The 16,973-nt window shown below is 60.4% G+C and overlaps 2 protein-coding genes across 2 annotated transcripts in view; one reads left to right on the top strand and one right to left on the bottom strand.

Moving 5' to 3' along the window:
* Positions 1–16,973, top strand: part of LOC308191609 (uncharacterized protein) — a 78,621-nt gene that overhangs the window by 46,551 nt on the left and 15,097 nt on the right. The window lies entirely within an intron of this gene.
* On the bottom strand, positions 36–13,715 carry LOC308193649 (L-gulonolactone oxidase-like). The gene is made up of 12 exons (XM_080588589.1): positions 12,807–13,715; positions 11,249–11,350; positions 10,894–11,019; positions 9,578–9,672; positions 8,668–8,758; positions 7,791–7,976; positions 2,675–2,782; positions 2,320–2,396; positions 1,662–1,811; positions 1,174–1,338; positions 658–748; positions 36–441 (listed from the first exon to the last, which is right to left on the bottom strand). Exons 1-12 carry the CDS (start codon positions 13,431–13,433, stop codon positions 313–315), a joined length of 1,947 nt encoding a protein of 648 aa, XP_080444715.1. The 5' UTR covers positions 13,434–13,715; the 3' UTR covers positions 36–312.

A 16,973-nucleotide genomic window follows, 5' to 3' on the forward strand; every position in this document is an offset into this window, starting at 1 on the left:
GCGTCGGAGCTGCAAGCACACGCGCAGTCTGGCTCTGCTGGGAGGAAGGTCTTTATTGAGATGTTGGCTTGGACGGGAGACATTTGGGGCTGGGCACATCTCGGGGGGACAGGGAGTGACCACGAGGAGTGGCTTCCAGGCACCGCAGAGCCCTGCCAGCTCGCAGATCAGATCCAGCCCCCATCACAGGGCAGAGACCAGAGCTGGGGGTGCAGCCACCGAGGACCGTGAGCTTTGGGGGCGTCCTGAGAGCCAGGGCTGATGGCTGGCTTCTCCTCCGTCCCCTGCACCACCCCATCCATCCCCGTGCTGTCAGTAGAACACCTTTTCCAGGTAGGTGTTCAGGAACATCCCCGTGGGGTCCAGCTTCTCCCGGACAGAGCAGAATTTGGGGAAGGCTGGGTACATCTTCTCAAAGTCCTTCCTGGTGCAGCTGTGGGCCTGAAGGAGAGAAAGAAGCATGGGGGGGCTGCCCATGGCTGGGGCACACACTGCCAGGAAGCCCCCCTGGGTAAACCCCACACGCAGAGGGCTGCACCGCAGCTCCTCGAGGCACCCATCTCCCTCTGGGGCTCTCCTCCGAGCCTCTCCCAGCCGCAAAGCCCCCCCCAAGAGAAGGGAGAAGGACCCCCCCCCGAACTGCGAGGCCACCTGTACCTTTGCCCAGTGCGGTCTCCCACCGTACTTCTTCATGATGCCCTCGTAGGTCAGCCAGTAGTTGAGCCGGGGCACGTTCTTTCCATAGGGTCTGAGGGACAGGTAGGGGGATAACATCAGGGGCCGTGGAGGGGATTGCACACCCTCCCCAAAAAAACCCTCACCCAGGGCAGAAGGGCAATGCCAGGGACCCATTGCTGGCTTTTTGACCTGCACCAAGAGATGGAAACTCTCTTGGAACCATCACGGCAGTGCCCAAGGCCGGGCTGGATGGGGCTGGGGGCAGACTGGGCTGGGGGCAGGGGTCGTGCCCATGGCAGGGGGTGGCACTTTGGGGGCTCTGAGGGCCCTGCCAGCCCAAATCACTCCGGGATTCTGCAATTCCATGCCACCAGCACGGTGGTGGCTGAGCTGTGTGCTGCTGCTGGCAGGTCCCCGGGCACAGCTCCCGGTGCTCCCCAGCACAACCCGAGCAGCAGCAGGAGAGGAGAGGAGAAGGAGGGAGCTGCAGCTCACCTGTACATGATGATGTTCATGTAGCAGCTGTCCCGCTGGAAGCAGGGACTCAGCCAGATCCCGTCCCCCCGAGCGAAGCGCACCTCCACGGGGTAGTGCGCCACCATCTTCGGGTTGTTCTCCAAGGCGGCCTTCAGCTCCAGCAGGGCTTCCTTCGTCTTCTCACTGCCCAGGAGCAGCACAGTTAATGTCAGATCCCTTTGAGTTAGAACCACCCCCCCCAGGTCCATCCCTGGCCCCACGCTAAGTCAGGGCCCATCCCAGCACCCCCCTCCCATCGCTTTGCGCCCTGGGACGTGGTGTGTGCGGAGCTGGTGCCCCAGGACAGGGATGTCAAAGGTCCCCATGCGATGTTAGCAGGTGGCAATGGTGCCTGCTAGCCAGGACCCTTTCCCCGTGGCCTTGCTCCTGCCCCGCGCAGCGTGGGCTGGGGCAGAGCACGGGCAGGGGACGGCGTGTGGTTTGGGGCGGCCCGCGGAGCCGTTTACATGGGGATGGCCCAGTCCTGCACGTGCTGCTTGAAGCGACACTCGTAGTTGAAGATCTTGTAGCTGACGGCAACGTTCTCCACCCGGGAGCTGAAGAGGAGCCAGAAGAAGAAGCGGTTGATCCAGCACACCAAGCTGGGCACGAAGGTGCTGCAGGGGGGAGAGCAGGAGGTGAGACCCCGGCGCCGGGGCATTGCCAAGGGCAGGGCGGCAGCTGTGGTGCCCCAAGCCTCATCCCAGGGATGCTGGGCAAGGGGGTGCCCTCTGAACGGGGCTGGAGCCCACCCTGGGGCTCAGGACTTGCATCCAACGCCGTCCCCTAAAAGCTCCTTCTCTGCTGCAAACCCTCAGCACGCTGCTCTTGCTATGTGCACACGAGAGGGCAGTGCAGCCCCAGGCACCAGCCCCAGCACAGCCCCGCTGCTCCGGCACAGGAGCCCGCTCGGAGGGCAGCAGGCAGCCTTCTTCATCCCCTTCTTCCCGGGGATGGATGGACGGGGTGCTGCGGGGCGCAGCCCTCCCCTGCCGCCATCCCGAGGACACCCAGCAGCACAGGTCTTCGTGCAGAGGTGCAGGGAGCAGAGCAGGATGAGGCCAGCCCTGGACAAAACCCACCCGAACCCGCTCCTCCCGGGCGCTGCCCGGATTGCGCTCCTACCTGATCCAGAGCAGGAACTCCAGCAGATAGTAGCCGACGGCATAATCCCAAAACCAGCTGGCGGAGGAAGAGGGGGGCTGCAAAGCCAAGCAGGGGAAGATGATGGTGATTAGGGACCGGCAGGGACTGCATCCTTCTCCACCCCACTGGGGAGCACGGGTTTGGAGAAGGGCACCCCAGGACCCCCAGATCCCTCTCCCGTGATGAAATAGGGCCACATCCAGCCCCAGAAAGAGGGCAGACTTCGGGAGGGGGGGTGCTGAGGGCTTGCAGAGCCCCAGCTGTGGCCGTGCTGAGGGATGCAGCTTTGGGCACGGCCCCTTCTCCCTTCCTGCCCGGGCCCAGCAGCACCTGCCTTGTTGGTGGGGTCCTGGTAGATGACGCTGACGTTCTCGCTGTGCGGGAACCACAGGAATCGGAAGTACTGGGATCTCTTCAGGTGGTCCTCGAGGTGATCGAGCACCTGCAGCAACCAGAGGAAACGGGGCCTGCAGCTCTGCGATGGAGCCGGGACGCACACACACAGCCGGGATGTGCGGCACGGCCCCATCCCAGAGACGTCCCCTGCTCTGAACGCAGAGTCGCCAAATTATTCATAAAGACACAGAAAGGAGCTTTGGGAAAGGCAGCTCTTTAAAGACACCGTGGGCGAGCTGCCTGCTGGCAGCCGAGGACAGCAAAGCACAGGGAGGCGCAGAGGCGACAGCCGGGACAATGCCGGTGACGGGTTCGGGGGCGGCTGCAGCCCCAGGACAAACTCAGCCTTGTCCCAGGGACACGGAAAAGAAAATCTCCAAGGGCATCTGTGCCTGACCCAGCTGCACACACAGAAATGGGAAGACACACCAGCCCTCGTCCCTGCTCTGTGCAAGGCTGCCGAGGACGCGTGCTTGTCCTGGGCATGGTGCTCTCGGCCGGGGCTCCGTCACTTTTCAAGCAGCCTCCCCATCCCCAGCTCCTCCCAGCAGAGATCTTCCATCGCTTCCAGCTTTGCAGGAAGGTGCAAAGACAACCCAGAGGCTTTGCTTCCAGGAATTTGCTTGACACGGGGGAAGCGTGCAGGGTGCAGTGACCCACGGACATAACCCCGGGGAGGTCACGGCTGCTCACTTCCAGATTTGTATTAACGAGCTATGCTTCCAGATTTGTATTAACGAGCTATTAATCAGCAGGCTGGGCTGTTTTAGCACCCAGCATTTCGCTGTGACCCCACCATGAGGCTACGGCCATCGTGCACTCGCTTCAGTGGCTGTTACCTCAGGGTGGGTGGGACAGCACACAGCCATTCCTGCAATTAGTGTTAATTAACAACCGAACGCTGCTGCCATCAACCACACATCTGCACTGCTTGCAGAGCCACGAGCTCTCTCCAACAAGGTCCCAAGGCAGCCCGTTTTCTGGCTGGAGAAGTCCTTATTTTCAGCTCCTTGCCTCCCCAAGGAAACAGAGGATTGTGCAAGCAGAGACAGAAGCCATGACCACGCTTTTTTTTTTTTCACTCCTTTGGTTTAGGAACAAGTGCACCGAGGAGCTAAAACAAGTGGCGGAAAGAAGGGTGCAGCGGGCAGCAGCGCTCTGCAGCTTTCCCAAGGTGATCCTGCGGCGCCCGCTCGTCTTCCCGAGCGAAAAAAAGCAAACTGCCAGCAGGGCGACCTTTAAAATGTGCGCCTTTGATCCCTTTGATAGAGACAGATCGGTCTGAAGTAAATAAGCCGTCGGCTTTGTAGGCTAATTGCAGCAGAGCCGAGGGCAGCGAGCTGGCCGGGAGTCCTTGGGGACGCTGCCGGCCGCCTGGGTTGGAGGCAGAGGTTGGCAGCGGAAATCTTTTCGCTGTTACGTGGCCAACGCACGCAACGGAGATGGCCCTGGAGCACAAAGAGACCCGGGGGATTTGCTGAGCTTCGCTTCCCTCCCGGAACAAACCCCTCTGCTGCGTAAAGGCCGGGTCAAAACACGCTGTTGCCTTGTGCTGGCTCGCCGAGCCGCGGGTCGGGCACGGTGCGGGCTCGATTGCCCCAGCTGGGCCCTGGGGAATGGGCAAACGTGGGGCAAGTGGGCTGGGAGCAGGGGCAGACGTGGGCAGGGTGCTGCGGAGGATGAAGCACACAAAGTCACTGGCATCCATCCCTTGGGTCCATCGTAGCGATGCAGGAGAGCCAGGGAGCACGGGGAGCTCGTGGTTTGGGGGAGGAGGTGGGTGCTGAGCCTCCCCCGCTGCCCGTGCCCCCCTCGGAGATCCACTTCCACGCACCAAAGGCAACCCCAGCCCAGGAGGGACCAGGTCCAGGCCCTGCACTGCGAGGGGATGCACAGAGGTTTGGGCACCGGGCGGCCGTGGGGGACCTGGGCTCAAGGGATGCGTCCCAGCACCCTGGGACCCCTCACGGAGGGTTTGGGTGCGAAGCGGTAGGCTCAGGGCCAGCCTTCTTCACCCAGCAGGCAGCCAGGCTGTGCAGGTCTCTGCAAAAGTCTGCAGGGGCTCAGAGGCAGAGCAGGAGCCTCCCTGCAAGCCCAGGGACGCGCCGCAGGGCTCGGGTGGCCTCAGGTGTGCCACGAACCCCCTTGTCCGTGCCTTGCTCCCGGTCACCGTCGGCAGCCAGAGCAGCTGAGCGTATTCCAGGGATGAAGACGATCACGAGGCCAGAAAAGAAGGCATGCAGACCTTACATAACTGCAAATCCAAGCCCGGCTCCTCTGACACATATATTATTTGCAACGTCTTAGATAACTCGGGCTTAAATATTTCAGGCAACCTGCTCCCTTGCCATTATTCTCTTCCGCTTCACTGGGCCGCTCGACATGAAAGCCGGAGATCTGGCAGCAAGCGAGGAGCAGCGACAACGGAGAATTGATAATGGCATTAATATTTATAGAGTGCATTCCTGTTTTGTCCTCCTGATAGCCCCGAGGGACAGGGAAAGACACGCCGGCCCCGCCGGGCCGGGGCCGTGCGGTGCTGAGGGCATGCCCCGAGCAGCCCGGCCCCTGCTCGGCACAAGGCTCCAGCTCCTCGCTAAAAGGCAGATTAGGAGGTGTAAAACCTTCCTCCGGCTGGCACCCCTCCATTGCTCAAGGCGAGATCGGCCCTTAGGAGAGGTCCAGGGCAGCGCCAAGCCACCCTGCACATCCCTGGTCCCCGGGGAATGGGGAGGGCACGCCGTGGCCGGACCGGGTGGCCCCAGCGGCACCTTCCAACCTCAGCCACTCGGGGATTCTGTGAGGTTTGGGCCGAGGAGAGGTGCCAGAGCCTGGCTGAGGATGAAGCCACGAGGAGCTGGCAGACCCTGCCACGTTTAAGTGCATTTAAAGCAGGGAACTCTCTGCCACGGGACACCGGGGCAGCCGCAAGCGCTTCCCAGATAAGACGCTCCCGAGCCACGAAACACAAACTTGTCGCCTCTGCAGCTGGAGACACCTGCGAGGAGCTCGGTGCAGGCTGCCAGGGCACACTGAGAAATGTCTCCGGGGGCTGCCGTGCTCCTCCAGCTTCCCTGCCTGCCTCCCGGGCTAAACAAGGCCCTGCAGTGCTGCAGCAGAGGTGGCAGCAGGCAGGCAGAGATGCCAGCACACTTGGGGACGTGCCCGGACCTCCCCGTCCTCCTTCTTGTGGCACCTTACGAGGGCCAGCAGGTTGCTTTGGATCGGTATTTACAAAGCCAACCCTGCAGAAGCGTGCTAAATTCACACTCCTGGTGGTGCTCGAGCCACCCCAATAGCGTGCTGAATAATTCAGCCCTTAAAAAATTAAGGACGGCACTTCTCAGAGCTTTGCTGGTGCCGCAGTGCTGATCAATCCTGCAACGAATCCTGCTGCTTCGGTCCAAGGACCGTCCATTTTTCATGAGCCCAGCTCAACCGAGTTTTGTGCCGTCGTTGGCCAGGGCTGGAAGCGGACCTGTGGGACTCGGATGAGACAATGGCTGGAGATGATGCTGAGGTTTAAGCACCAGCGGGGGTGTCAGACCTCGCAGGAGGACAAAGACGACCAGAAGCTGATGCAGATCCAAGCTCCAGGAGCGTTCGCTTTCCGTCGCCACTGGTTTCTTCTTCCTGCTGGATGCTGTGCCTCAGTTTCCCCATCCAGCAAGGTAACTCCTTCCAGTGAGTCCCGTGGTGTCAGGAGGCCATCAGGTCTCACAAGGGTCTATCTGCAGGTGGTCCTGTGCTGTTGGCTTTAGCCTCCAATGGTGCAGGTGACCTGGGACAAGCTCGGAGCCAGCGGTGGGGGGCTCAGCACCTGATTGAGGAGCTGGCCCCATCCAATGTCCCAGCACCACGAGGGTGGGAGGGCTCTGAGGAAACGCAGCCAGCCGTTAAAAGGAGTTTATATAACGGCGGAGATGGGGAAAGTCAGTTTTGATGTGCTCCCAGGAGAAAGGGTTCCTCGGAATTGCTCTCCAGAAATGCCCGCGGGGCCTTCAAAATGCCCTCTGAAGGATGTGCATCGCTCCCACCGTAGCGGGGTCTCAGGGCCGTGCCAGACCCTGATCTAGGAAAGACCAGGTCAAAGCCCTCCTCAGGAGGTCACCTCCGCTGGGGGGAGGTCCCGGATGGGGCAGCCACCAGTGCCATGCACCTCCGTCGAGGTGATTGGGACCTTTGGTAAGACGGAGACAGATGAGGCCAGTAGTTTGCCAACATGGCAAATAATTTAAAGGGAGTTTTCCACCGCGGGGCTCCATGCAGCTCTGTGGCTGGGTGCTGAGAAGGGATTTGTTCAGCTCGGCCCTTGAAACGTGCCACCCACTGTGCCCTTTCTTATCCGCAGCGTGGTTCCTCTCAAGTTCAGCTCAAAAAAAAAAAGATTTAAACCCTGGGAGATGGAGAACCCCATCACAAAAACGTGCAGACCTCCCACACGGGAAGGGATGGAGGTACAACCGAGAGCACAAGATGCTCTCGGACTATTTCAGGTGGCCCATCTGTCGCTGGGAGAAGCGAGGCTCCCCGCTCGCGGTGCAGCAGGAGGCAGCAGGATGCCAGCGGGACCCGTGGGACACGAGGCACCCCCTTCTCCTCCTTCTTGGCACCCCCTTCTCCTCCTTCTTGGCACCCCCTTCTCCTCCTTCTTGCTCGGGCTGGCCAGCACGTCACCTCGGCAGCCCGGGGTTTCCAGCCAGGGCAATTTCCTCCAGCTGGAACAGTGAATCTGCACCAGGCTCGGTCCCACAAGACGTGGGAATGATTCAAAACCGCGGGATACATGAAAGATTTAAAACCCAGGAGGGTTATGTGCAGGGGACGGGCTCTGAGCCAGGACCCCCGGGGCTGGTTTCTGCCGCCTGTGGGCTGAGTCAGGCCGGGACCACTGATGCTGAGAAGCGAGGATGATGCTGCAGAGACACAGCCCCGTTTTCTCCAGGCTGAGCAGTTTCATCCCTGTGCCTTTCCCTGCAGCCCTCCCCTCTTGCCCAGCTCCCCTCTGCCCAGTTCTCCTGCCAGGAGCTTTGCTCAGCCCCAGGGAGCCCTACCTCGGTGAGGGTGGAAGGGAAGGCCACCTCGTGCAGGTGGAACTGGGGCACGCACTGGAAGGTGACGGTGAGCACGACGCCCAGGCAGCCGAGGTGCAGGCGGGCGGCCTGGAAGATGTCCGCGTTGACGGTCTCGGAGCACTCCAGGACGTCCCCCGAGGCCGTCAGCAGCGAGAGCGCCACGACCTGCCGGGAGCAGAGCAGGGCCGTCAGCAAGCGCTCGGCCTGGTGTCCCGTCCCCAGCCCCAAATCCCGCATCCACCCCAAAGCCTCACAGCCGGGGGCTGCGCAGGGAGACCCTGTACCACAGCCAGGGTGATCTCTGCTGAGCCGGGCCCCACCAGCCCCAATCCTGCCACCTCTGATGCCGTGACATAAAAGGACCCCCCTCTCCCTGGGGATGCCAGGAAAAGCCAGGAGCTGAGGAAGTAAATCTCCCCCACATGCCTTCACCTCTCCACACCCATCAGTGGGATCACCAGCTCTGGGATCACTCAGGCTTTGAGCTAAGAGCCGAGCGTTTTCATAACTGCCTAGTTAAAAACCAACCTGGGCACTACAGAGGCTTGGTTTGGGGGGGGCTCCAACATTAGAACTACTTTCCCTTTGGTACAGAGCTATTTTGTTGAATTACAGGAGCATAAGCACAGGGACAGAGGACCCTGGGGCTGGATCATGGTGTTTTAGGGTCCCAGGGAATGAGCTGGGCTGGCCTGTGGGGGGGGCACACGGGGGCTGTGCTCACAGAAGCCCCCATAGCGGCAGCACCCCGGGGGCAGGGTCCTTCCTGGGTCAGGCTGACCAGCCCCAGAGCGGGGACAGTCCCCGCAGGCACCGGTCGATGTCCCTGCATCGAACCCATCCCGCCAAGTCTCACCTGGGTGGGGAGGATGCCGTGCTTGATCCCGGTGTTGTGCGTCCCCGTCCCAATCACACCGGCTGCTGCCACCTCGGAAACGGCTCCCAGACTGCGGGCAGACAAAGGGGCTGGGTGAGGACCTGAGCCTCCTCCTCTGGGCACAGCAGACATCCCAAGGCAGGGCAGAGAGAAGACTCTCCCACACCTCCTGCTAGGATACTCCAACGTTTGATTGCCATTTGCTGTCAAAAACTCATTTCCAGTCTGATTTCATCGACCATCAGCCTCCTTTGGCCTACTAGAGCTGCCTGTTGTTGGTCTCCACCCCGTTCAAGGCAACTCTAGGAGAGGAGCTCTCATCTTATTCATGGAATCACAGAGTCCTGGCATGGTTTTGGTTGGAAGGGACCTTAAAGCCCACCTGGTTCCAGCCCCTTGCCATGGGCACAACACCCCCACCAGCCCAGGCTGCCCCCAGCCCCATCCAGCCTGGCCTTGGGCACTGCCAGGGATGGGGCACCCCCAGCTCCTCGTGGCAGCCTGCAAAAGGAAGGCTTTCCTCCTAATTTCTGACCTAAACCTGCCCTCTTTTAGCTTAAAGCCATCACCCTTTTTACGGCTGGGGAGCAGAGTTTTCCTTCATGACACAGAACACACCAGGCAGGCGGGTGCAGGAGAAGTACCGGTGTGGGGATGAAGGCTGCCCTCGTCCTGCTCCGAGGCAGGATCAGCTCCTCCATCATGGGGGTTTTGACCTGCATTCTGCAGGACCCCAGCAGAAACCAGATCCCAAACCAAAAGGCCCCGTTCTGCTGTAAAAGCTCTCCAAGCACCCCCGATTTGCTAAGTCCCAGCATTTGACAACCCAGGGCAAGGACGGACACCTGGGGGACACCCAGGGACAGCCCCGCACGCGTGTCCCACTCACTTGGCCAGGGCCAGCCCCTGCTTGCTCAGCTCGATGTTCAGATCCGAGAGGAAGATCCCACCTTCCACCGTCACCTGCTGCTTCTCCTTGTCCACCTGCAAGGGACGGGCACAGGGACGGGCAGAAGAGGAGCACCCCATGGCACGCTGCTCCTCCCGAGGCGGCTGGTGAGAGGAGAGCCGCGTGCCATGCAGACCGGGCTCCGTGCTGAGCTGCTGCCCCTCTCAAACCTTCCCCCAGCTCCAAACATCACCCAGCCCAGTGGTGCCACTGGTTCCTGCCCTGTTCCCGGTGCCTCACAGGCATCCCCCCTCCCTCGCCACGCTCATTGCAGGCAGCAGACAGCCCCAGCAAAGCGGCTCAGCCCTGCCGTGCCGGCTCCTGCTGCAAGGACAGCTTCTGCTGCCGTGCTGCTCATCCTGCTGCTGGCAGGCAGGGCTGTCGGGGGGAGCCCTGCCGTCATTAGTTGTTGCTGTTAATTACTAGTAATGATCCAGAGCTCAGAATCTGCTGCTACAGTCAGGATGTCTGCATCCTCAGCTGCACACACACACGTGCAGGTATGCAGAAACATGCATGTATATGCACACGTGTGCACACATACACGTACATGCACACACACAGTGTGTGTAACCAGCTGGCCATGCAGCCCCAGTAAGAGCCCAGTAAGAGCCCAGTGCTCCCTGCTCCCCTGAGGTCTGGGTGCAGAGAAGAGCAGGAGAGCCCCAGCGGTCCCCGTTCTCCCCAAGGTGCTCAGGACACAATCCAGAGCCCCCCAGCAAGAGCTGTGCCCTTCACAGCATCGAAGGGAGCAATCCCCCTCCCTGCTGCAGGGACATTTCTCACCCGACACAGACATAAACCTGGGGACCATGGACACCCAGACGGGTACCAAAGGCACCTCTGCAAGCTTGCACCCAGCAAGCCAGGAAAGGCAGAGCTGCCAGAGGGCTCCTCTCCACCAGCAGGCAGGGCCATGATGAGGACAAGGTGCCGAGGTGCTGAGGCTGTGATGAGGACAAGGTGCTGAGGACAAGGTGCTGAAAACCCAATGAACACATCCCGGGAAGACATCTTCACTTCCTTGCAATTTTATAGCTGCTCCATATGCTTCCCGTGCACAAGGAATGCTTTTTCATGGGGGAAATGCCCGTTCCCCATTCCTGTGCCAGCATTTTCGGGGGCTAGTTTAGGAAAACTCCCCTCTCGTCCCCTGCCCCAGGTATGGCAGCGCCAGTGCAATGCCCAGCCCTCGGTGGCCAACCCGAAAACGTGCCACCACGGCTCAGGACCACCCAGCCAAAAGCAGGTCTCACCTTGAGGATCCTGTTCATCTTCCCCATCTGGATCATGAAGTCGTCGGTGCAGGTGATGTCGGAAGGCGAGTGGCCGCCCCCCACCACCTTCACCCTCTTGCCCCGCTGCCGGGCCATCTCCAGGATCTGCGGAGGCCACAGGGAGAAGGGCAGAGGCCCCGGCCTCCACTCTCACCCCCGACACCACCATTACACTCAAAATTCACCCGTTGGGGTTGAAGAATTCGCCCCCCAGAGCCCGGACTCCTCCCAACACGGCCCTCGGGACCACCCCAAAATGGCGATAACCCACCGGAGCACCCCTGGGGGGCCGCAGGCTTTCCCTGCCTGGTTTCTCGAGGTGCCCCCCCCTTACCTCCCGGACCTCCTCCACCGAGGTGGGCTGGAAGTAGAGCTCCGGGCAGGAGCCGTACGTCTTGGCCCAGTTCTGGAACCTGACTCCTCCTTGGCCGTGAACCTGGGCCAAAACCAAGAGGTGAAGCAGAGGAGAGCAAACCCCCCCCAGTGCCCTTCACACACCCCCCCTTCCCCATCAAAGCCCCCTCCTGGGGCCAGGTTCCCAAATGCCTGGTCCTTTGGGGGCTCAGGGGCTCACCCCAAACCCTTGGAGGCCCAGTGGCGATGTGAACAGGCCGGCTGGGCCCACTGCAGCCAGCCGGGCCCATGCTGGGGACATATATATGGACATAAATACATATAGAGCCCTGCTTTCACTGTTTGCGTGGCCCCTTCTCCTCTGCTCTCTTCCCAGACCCGGTCTCAGCACCCCGGGCACCTCACATGGCCCATGGCCGGGGGCAGCTTCCCCCTGCCCACGGCCGGCCCGGACGGGGCTTGGGCAAGGAAGGAGCCGACATGGGGCCAGGCACCGAGCCCCGGAGGAGATGGTGAAGAAATTCTTTACGATGAGGGCGGCGAGGCCCTGGCGCAGGCTGCCCCGAGGAGCTGTGGGTGCCCCAGCCCTGGCAGTGCCCAAGGTTGGGCTGGATGGGGCTGGGGGCAGCCTGGGCTGGGGGCTGGAACTGGGTGATTTTTTCAGGTCCCTTCCAACCCAAACCACTCCAGGATTCAGTGATTCTATGCTCCGTGCTGCCCCAGCAGACGTGTCCCACCTCAGCACCCTCACCATCCCCTGCTGCCTCCTTCCTCACGTCCCCTCCTCTCCTACCCCCCCTCATCTCATTTTCCTTCCCCCCCTCTCTCCGATGGGTTCAGCTCCTGTGCAAAGACCCCAAATCTGGCCGAACTGCTCCAGGAAGCAGTAAGGGCTCTCCCAGGGGGGTCCCAGCACCTCTGCCCCTGCCACCCCAATGCCCCCCTCCCAATCTCCCAATCCCCCCCACACACACACCCCGCAGGCTTTGCAGAGCTCCCAAAGGGAGATCGGAGCCCTCGGGGCGAGGGGAAGGGCAGCGGGGGCTGCCTGAGTTCAGAGGTGGAGGGAACGGGCAGGCTGCTTTAATCTACAAAATGTATTGAAAAAAGCAAGAGAACAAAATCGAGGAAAGCAGGTGGTCAGTAAAATCAGAAATCTGTGGGTTAGAAAAAAAAAACAGAAAAATCAGAAAAAAATCAGAAAAAAAATCAGAAAAAAAATCAGAAAAATCAGAAAAAAAATAACAGAAAAAAAAATAGAAAAATCAGAAATCCGTGGGTTAGAAAAAAAAATTAGAAAAAACATTCCTGCTCAGCAGCCGGAGCCTGACCTTATTTCGTAGGAATCTGCTGCCTTCCCTCCCCCCTCTCCTGATAAACCTTTCTCGTTTCTCATCTCATCATTTAATTTGTTATTAAATCCCCGTCGAAGGTCACAACAAATAAAGCCCTGCCTGCCCCGCCGCGCTGCCTGCACCTCCCTCCCCACCCCAAGTGATAGGAAATCCGCCCCCCCGGCTGGGTGGGCTCCCCCTTACCATGCTGCTGGCCTCCCGGAGCTGCTGATGGAGCGGGGAGGGGGACTTGGGGGTGATGTGGGGCGGCGATGTGGGGCGGCGATGCTGGATGATGCGGGGCGATGCAAGGAGATGATGCGGGGCGATGATGCGGGGCGATGGGGGGCAGCGATGTGGGGCGGTGTGGGGCGATGTGGGGCGATGTGGGGCTGCTCCTGCTGCCTGGGTTGGCGAGCGGCTGCTCCTCAGGCCTGGGGTCAATGAGTAACAGCCCTGCCCGGAGCTCTGCAGGGGGAGGAGAGGGGCTGCGCCCTTCGCCCCAGGCAGGTGGGGGGGAGCCGGGCTCACCCTACAGGGATGCTGTGAACCCTGGGGCTCTGGGAGGAGACTCTGCACGAGAAGGCACAGCATTCCTCGGAGCAGCAGCTGAAGGGGCAATAGGGATAAGCCCTGCCACGTCTGGGGGCTGCGTGACCCCCGGCTGTGTGTGCACGGGAGGGGTGCCAGGTTTGGCCTCCAAGCATCGCCTCTCCACGCGCACTGGGGTTCTTCCACCGCACCTCGCACGCTCGCCGTGCACCCAAAACTTGCTCCCCGTGAGCAGAAGGGGAGGCAGGGCCCGAGCAGGAGCTGGTAGCAGCTCCCCATCGCCCCTTTCGTCTGGAGGACGGACGGGCGAGCGAGGAGCGGCGCTTGCACGAGCTCTGCGGCGCGCCGAGGCTGCGCTTTGGTGATAAGGAAGCCGTCCCCAGCCCCTCATTAAGGGAGGATGATAACGAGTCACCCGAGCCGCTGGCACCCACAGCAAGGTGACCCACGGGGAGGGATCGGGCAGGGAGCTGTGTCTGCAGGACACGCTGGGACACCCACCCCTTCCCTCACGCAATTACCGACCGGGGGAAAATTGCTTCTTAATTACAGAGCAGGAGCTGCGCAGCCTGCAACGGACCCCGCACCCCCCCCCACCTCCATCAGAGCTCTCCACCGGTCCCCACGTCTCCCTTCAAAGCTCCTTGGCCTGCTGACCATCCCGAGCCCCCGCTGCTGTTTTTTTCTGCCTGCATTAGAGCAAATTAATGAGTAATTCGCCGACACATCTTCCTGCCCAGATCGACGCTGAGGGGGGGCAGCTGATTGGGGTCAGACCCCCCTCCGCGCCGGCCCGGCTAACAGCTCCGGGGCCAAGTGCTGCACCAGCAGGCGCAAAGGTCAGCAGAGCCTCCGAAAACAGCCCAAGGGATTATTCATTAACAGTGCAGGTGGGGGATGCACATGGCGGGGGGAGCAGGGGCTGGGACACGGCTCCCCCTGCCTGGGTCTCCGCACGCTTTTGGCACCCAGGGTGGGGTGACACAGGGGGGGTGACCCAGCTTGGGCTACTAAAGCTGAGCAGCAGGGAATCATTATATTAAATAAATAAATAAATAAATAAATAAATAAAAACAAGGGGAGGGGTCTGTTGCATTTTGCCAGGTGGTGAAAAAAAATGTGATTTTTTTTTTTTTCTGAGTGTTTTTGTGAATCAGGGAAGGTTTGGGTGGGATGGGAGATGCCCAGGCATGTCGCGTCTCCCTCCTGGAGCAATTGCTGCAAAGCTTGGCTTGGGTGCTCCTGCAGACCCCGGGGGGCGTCCAGGGCAGGGCAGGATTCAATCCCCAGGGCTCATCTCCTCCTCTGCCCCGGGGCCTGGGCAGTGCCTGCAGACAGGAGCCGCTGCGGCGCCTCTGCAGCTGCTGGCACAGCCCTGGGGCTCTGCTCTGGGCCGCTCTCCAAAAGCTTGTTTTTAGGAAACCTGCAGGAATTTCCAACCTTTGCAGCTATTCTCCTCACTGTCACATCTCATTCCCACATTGCAACGTGTTCCCAAATTGCAATGCATTCCCAAATTGCAATGCGTTCCCAAATCAGAGAGAATCAGAGAATCATTTAGGTTGCACCACGGTCCCAAATTGCAATGCATTCCCAAATTGCAACGTGTTTCCAAATTGTAATGCGTTCCCAAACTGCAATGCATTCCCAAACTGCAATGCGTTCTCAAATCAGAGAGAATCAGAGAATCATTTAGGTTGCACCACGGTCCCAAATTGCAATACATTCCCAAATTGCACCACTTTCCCACACTGCAACATGTTCCCCAATTGCACCACGTTCCCCAATTGCACCACGTTCCCCAATTGCACCACGTTCCCCAATTGCACCTGGGGGCAGTGGGGTTTGCCCAAACTGGCGGCTCACGGCTGGATCCCTCTCCCCTCTCCTCTGCCCCCTGCTCCTCCCAGGGCCGGCTGCACACGAGGGGTCTGCCAGAGCCACGACCCCGCCGCGCAGATGGGGTCTGGGGCTGGGCTTTGCTGCAGAGATCTCCGAGGGTCTGGGAGGTGAGAGCAATTCGAGCACTGGCAGCAACCAGCTTCTTTTCTTTTTTTCCCTCCTTCTTGCTTCTCCATTTAAAAATAAAAGATAAAATTGAATTATGGGTGGCTTTTATACTTTACTTCTCGCCTCTCAGCCTCTGAGGGCTTTTTCCTCTTTCTCCTTCCCCTGTTAATTGCTTTCTTCATGCTGTATCAGTGGGATGGGACCCCCGGACCGGTGTCACCTGCTGGGGGGAGCTGGGTTTTGGGGCTGTCCCAGGGGGGCTGCGACCCTGCACACACACAGGACCCCCCTGTGTCCCCCTGGGGATCAACGGCCCTGCTGCCAGGCCCCTGGCTGCCCCGCAGCGTTCGGGGAGAAGCTGATTCAAGGCAGAAGAAAAAAAAAAAAGATCAAAGCCCGTTTGCAGGGGACAAGGGGAGCCAGCCCCAAAACCCGGTTTGTGAAGCTGTGGCCGCGTGGTTTGAGCTCTGGCTGAGCGAAGACGTGCGGGACCCGGTGGGCCCTTCGCACTTTGCCCAGCACCTTGGTGCCCGCTCGAGGGGAAAAACCCCGCTGGGAGATGGAGCCGGCCCCGCAGGATTACCCGAGCTTCCCCCAGGAATGCAGCCCCCAGGGTTGTAATTTAACAGCGCTGAGGGCTGAGCCTGGCCAGGGGCTCGGGGTCAGCGTGAGCCGTGCCCCAAAGCTCCTGTGGTTCCTTGGTTCCCCCTGCAGAGTCAATATTTTTCACTGCAGGCTCATTTCTAAGGGGAAGCCGGGGCAGATGTGCATATTCCAGCCCACCCCTGGCGTACGTGGGGCAAGAGCATCCCCTAAAAACACCCCTCGAGTGGCTCAGCCCCCCCAGCCACCAGGCTCTGCCTGCACCCCGCACCCCAGTGCGTGCACCCCATGCCCATGTGGGTCCCGGGGGGGACCAAAAAACACCTGGCAGGGGATAAATGATGAGAATTGCAGCTTTTCTTCCCATGCACAGGGATAAATCTGGCACCAGGCTGAGGGGCTGGCGCCCCACGTGCCATCGGGGCAGGTGGCGAGGTGTAAGTCCGGGTGGGGGTGGCATTAAACCACCCCCCAAGTGGTGCACAAATACCTCCCCGGCTGGATTTATTCTTTGCCAAGGCCAAACCGCTGAGTCTCCACTCCCAGAGGGCCACGTAATGATTTTTCTTCTCGATACTAATATACTTTTTTTTTTTTTTTTCTGTTCTTGAAGGTGAGCGCTGTGATTTATGGAGCAGGAATTGCAAAGATTTTTCTTCTCTGAAGCCGGCCTTTTGTGAGCTGCCCCTCGCGCTGAGGCAATTTCTTTCAAGCCTCTGCTCCTTAAATCAAGGACTTGAACCCCCCCCAAAGCTTCTCCCTCACATTTTCTGCTTTCTTGATGCTTCGGTGACCCCCAGAGGGGCTGGACATTGGCCGTGGGACATGACAAGGACGTGGCTCTTTCGACACCTTCGTCTCTGCTGCCAGCGCTCACCAAAACGTCGTGGATCCATTTCCGGGGGCTTCTTCCCACCCCAGCCCAGCTGAAGCCCTCCCACCTGCCTGCCCCCCTCCCCGAACCCGGCCGGTGGGGCTCTGTGCCCCGCAGCCCACCCACCCAAACCCTGCGAGAGGCAAACCCGGGGGCACCCAGCACCTTTCTGGGGGCGTTTGCATGGCTCTGGCCGTGGTCCCCTGGGCACGTCGCCACCCGGCCCCACGTCTGCTTTGGGTCTGCAGGCTGTGGGGGTGCCTCCATCCTTGGGGGGGGGTCACTCTGGGCTAACCCCATCCACCCATCTGCGTAACACCAGAGCTCTCCAA

Source organism: Anser brachyrhynchus, assembly GCF_964034855.1.
Source record: "Anser brachyrhynchus genome assembly, chromosome: 3".
NCBI classification, from domain to species: Eukaryota; Metazoa; Chordata; class Aves; order Anseriformes; family Anatidae; genus Anser; species Anser brachyrhynchus.

Bases quoted from the DNA above. Each gene is read 5' to 3' on its own strand.
- LOC308193649 (XM_080588589.1), bottom strand. From the start codon at position 13,433: ATGGGGAGCTGCTACCAGCTCCTGCTCGGGCCCTGCCTCCCCTTCTGC. The intron at 1,339-1,661 runs GTAAACGGCTCC...GCTCCTGGGCAG, and splicing joins CAGGACTGGGCCATCCCCAT to TGAGAAGACGAAGGAAGCCC. The intron at 442-657 runs GTACAGGTGGCC...TCTCTCCTTCAG, and splicing joins GGAGACCGCACTGGGCAAAG to GCCCACAGCTGCACCAGGAA.